Consider the following 3539-nt stretch of genomic DNA (forward strand, 5'->3'; position numbering starts at 1 on the left):
CTGAACACACAGTTACGAGGCCACAGGAGCAATTTACTTTATTGTGCCCCTTGCTGTGGCCCCAGCCCACCCCCCCTTCTCGTCTTCTCGGCATCCGTATCTCCAAGAAATAAGTCAGCAGCGCTTGTCGTGTGGCTGCAGGACCTCTAGCCAGGCATCCTCAGCCACCACAGCCGCAGGCAGCCGCCGAGAGCTGGGGCAGCCGCTGCCAGCGGTGGCGGTCATCGAGGAAGGCGACATCAGCGTAGCGGGTGGGCTGGCAGCAGGGCCCGCCGTGGGCTCGGCCCTGGCCCCTCAGCCGGGCCAGCGTCAGGCCGTGCTGGGTGCGGGCGCCGCGGGGACAGCTGCCGGCACAGTAGCGGAAGATGACCGTCTCCTCCGACGTGTAGCCCAGGCCCAGCTCTGCCACGGGCAGGGACAGGCTCCACAGCTGGCACTGGCTGGCCGCGGCTCGGCGCAGGCGGGCACCTGCGGGAGACAAGGGATGGCTGACAGCGGACAGGGTCTGGGCGGGAAGGAGTTGGGGAGTCACGCAGGGTCCTGGGGGTCCTTACCCAGCTGTGGCTTCTGGGTCCCTCTGTGTGCTGCCAGCTCAGACAGGAGCTGTCCCTCCGCCACCAGAGCTCCCCGAGCACCAGGGTCCCCACCGAGGCCCAGCTGCAGCGACAGGAGCAGCAGAGAGCAGAGCAGGAGTCTTCCTGTGGCCATGGTGACAGGCAGGTCCTAAGGGTGGGGATGCCCCAAGCCCTCCATTTATCCCCCTGCCTGGGCTGGGGGAGTAACCTCTTCGCTGCCGGCCGCTGCTTGGGGACCAGAGCCCCGTGTCCCCCATCAGCTCATCTCTTACATCTTCGGGCCCAGGCAGGCCGGCTCCCTCTGCCCCACACCTCGTCCTTCTAAGAGTTAAGGGCCCACCCCCCCACCCCATGCAGACATTCCACAGGCCCGTTTCCGACACCCCCTCCGCCCCCTGATTTATGAGTGTTGTGCCGGCAGCCAGGGCCAAGCCCAGGGCGGGCAGCAGGGTCCCCACCCCACCTGCTGTCTAGAAGGAGGCATGGGGGGCTCCGTGGGGCCCTCCCCGCTCAGGCTGGGCGCTGGGGCTCAGGAGCCCCCGCGTTGTGTGCCAGGTGGAGCGGACCTGTGTGCGGGGAAGAGGCGGGCTGGCAGTGGGCGAACTGACAGAATCCTCCATCACGGCCCCTCCAGGAGGATTAAGGCTTCATGCCTGTGTCTCCGGGCTGGGCTGGGCCAGTGTCAAAACAGGAAGAGGGAGAGGCCCCGGGGACAGCCAAAGCTGGGACACGAGGGACGGGAAGCTCACTCTGCAGGGCCTCCGGTCTCTAGAAGGCCGACCTGAGGCCCCTGGGATCCAGCCGCATCCTGGGGTGGGAGGGGAGGTTGCACCCAACTGGGGCTCCGGGCCAGCGGCACATTCCGGTGACTTCCATGCCCGGCCCGTGACCCAGGGAAGTGAGTCTCCCTTCGTCACCCATGAAGGGGGCTAATCAGAGTGCCCCCCATGGGGTTCTGAGGACAGACAGACGGTGCATTTAGTGTTTAACGGGGTGCCGGGCACTGAGGAGCTTGCGAGAGGTTTTGAGGCAAAGGAAATACAAACGGCTTATGTGCGTTTGAAGATGCTCAATCTCACGCAGAGGAGAGTGGGTTCCAACTCGGATGGGGCTCTGCACCCGGGTGGCAAAACTCTTGTGGGAAGTGGGAAGTCCGCTTCCCCACGGCTGGGGGGCGTCTGGGACTCAGGCCCGTCCCGCGCTGCGGGCAGGGGCGTATACTGGTCACAGTTGAGCACTGGCCGCTGAAACTGTCAGCCGCATCCCTCTGACCCAGGAAACCTTCGGGGACGCGCCCGTCGCAGGTTTCGTTTCAGCCAAAGCCTGGGAATGACGGGAACTCCATCCCCAGCGGATCCCTTTGCCAGTTCTGGTGTGGTGGTTCTCATTGCAGTGCTTACGAATATGAAGGTGACTTTCAGACAAAAAGACATCACACGTTCAGAGTCACCCACAATTAAGAAAAACCGGGATTTGAACCCAGGTCCTGCTCAATGCAAGGCCCCTGCTCCTGACCGCCAGGGCGCATGGCCTGGCCTGGCAGGGGGGGGCTTGGACCGTGGTCCGCGTGGCAGGGAGGGCATGGGGGGAACTGCCAGGGCGAGGCGCGAGGGCTTCGTGCCTGCTGTCCCCCAAAAGGCCTGGCGGAAGGGTGGGGAGGGAGCTTGGACCGACCTGGGACATTCCTAGGAATTAACCTGACATCCCAGGCATTCCCACTCGGCAGCCAAGGGTCTGTGGAACGGGGTGGGGAAGTTTCCACCTGCACTTTCCAGCCACCGGCAAGACGGAGACCCGACATCCGGCCCCCAGCCGATCGCTCGGAAGACGGGTCCAAAAGTAGCGAGTGCTGCCAAATTCCGCTTCCGGAAATCTTACTGCCCACAAACCCCAACAGCCCCCCCACTACGGCACACCTGCCAATGCTGGATAAAAGAAATGCGTCACCAGCTTGTAAGAAAATAAGGGAAGCCCCAGAAAGCTCAGCCCCTGGAAGGTTGAAAAGCAGGGCGGGCCCAGGTGCCAACGTCAGCAACCAAGGGGTGTGGGTTTTGTGGCCACGTAGAGACAGGGCCCTGGAGCTGAGGCCCGCACCCCAAACTGGCCGAGGCCAGGCTCCTGGGGCAAAGCCACAGCCATGGGGAAGGACCTGCCTGCAGAACAGACCACCCAGGAGGCCGGCAGATAGAGGCCCCGGGCTGGCCAGGAGTCACGTCCGAAATTACACAGAATCAGCCATGAAAGGGAGTCAGACGATACGAAAGGATGCCCGTGGCTTGAGATACGACCTGTGTCTGGCAGAGACTCTAAGACAAGGATGCGTAAGGTCAAAATGTGAAAGAAGGGGTCAGAAGCAGAAGGGGCAGGACACTGTCAAAACAGACGGGCCCATCTAAAAACAACGAAGATGATTTTGAGAACTGGAAAATAGTCACCAAAACTAGGGACAGGCAGACGTGGCCTTAGTGCGCTCTGCACATACTGCGTTTTTTACAAGACCTGCCTCCAGCAAAAGGATTACGACTCGCTGAAGGCTCAGATGACGGTTAGCGTTTTTTAGCAATAAAGTATTTCTTAAGTAAGGTAGCTATGTTGTTTTTAAGACAGAATGTTATTGCACACGGAAAAGACTACAGTATAAACATAGTTCTTTTTGTTTTTTTAAAGATTGGCACCTGAGCTAACAACTGTTGCCAATATTTCTTTTTTCAATTGCTTTTTCTCCCCAAATCCCCCCAGCACATAGTTGTATATTTTAGTTGTGGGTCCTTCTAGTTGTGGCATGTGGGACGCCGCCTCAGTGTGGCCTGTTGAGTGGTGCCATGTCCACGTCCAGGATCCAAACCAGCAAAACCCTGGGCCGCCGAAGCAGAGCGTGCAAACCTAACCACTCGGCCTCGGGGCTGGCCCCCTAAACGTAATTTTTATATGCACTGGGAAACCAAAGATTTCGTGTGACTCACG

The 3539-nt window shown here is 60.3% G+C and overlaps 1 protein-coding gene across 2 annotated transcripts; it reads right to left on the reverse strand.

The window, feature by feature from the left end:
- Nucleotides 1–14: 14 nt before the first annotated feature.
- Nucleotides 15–1259, reverse strand: PSPN (persephin). 2 transcript variants are annotated; one of them, XM_070272572.1, is made up of 3 exons: nucleotides 1142–1259; nucleotides 555–723; nucleotides 15–468 (listed from the first exon to the last, which is right to left on the reverse strand). In XM_070272572.1, the coding sequence occupies exons 1-3, from the start codon at nucleotides 1193–1195 to the stop codon at nucleotides 161–163; spliced, it is 531 nt and encodes a 176-aa protein (XP_070128673.1). In that variant the 5' UTR covers nucleotides 1196–1259; the 3' UTR covers nucleotides 15–160. The 2 variants fall into 2 exon arrangements, with proteins under 2 accessions (XP_070128673.1, XP_070128674.1); XM_070272573.1 differs by having other exon boundaries at nucleotides 1039–1232.
- Nucleotides 1260–3539: the final 2280 nt, after the last annotated feature.

The sequence above is a fragment of the Equus caballus genome, chromosome 7 (assembly GCF_041296265.1).
Source record: "Equus caballus isolate H_3958 breed thoroughbred chromosome 7, TB-T2T, whole genome shotgun sequence".
NCBI lineage: Eukaryota > Metazoa > Chordata > Mammalia > Perissodactyla > Equidae > Equus > Equus caballus.

Excerpts from the sequence above, each read along its gene's own strand:
- PSPN (XM_070272572.1), bottom strand. The coding sequence starts at position 1,195 with ATGGAGGATTCTGTCAGTTCGCCCACTGCCAGCCCGCCTCTTCCCCGC. Across the intron at positions 724-1,141 it reads CGCCTCTTCCCCGCACACAG|GACCTGCCTGTCACCATGGC; the intron begins GTCCGCTCCACC and ends CCCCACCCTTAG. Across the intron at positions 469-554 it reads GACCCAGAAGCCACAGCTGG|GTGCCCGCCTGCGCCGAGCC; the intron begins GTAAGGACCCCC and ends TGTCTCCCGCAG.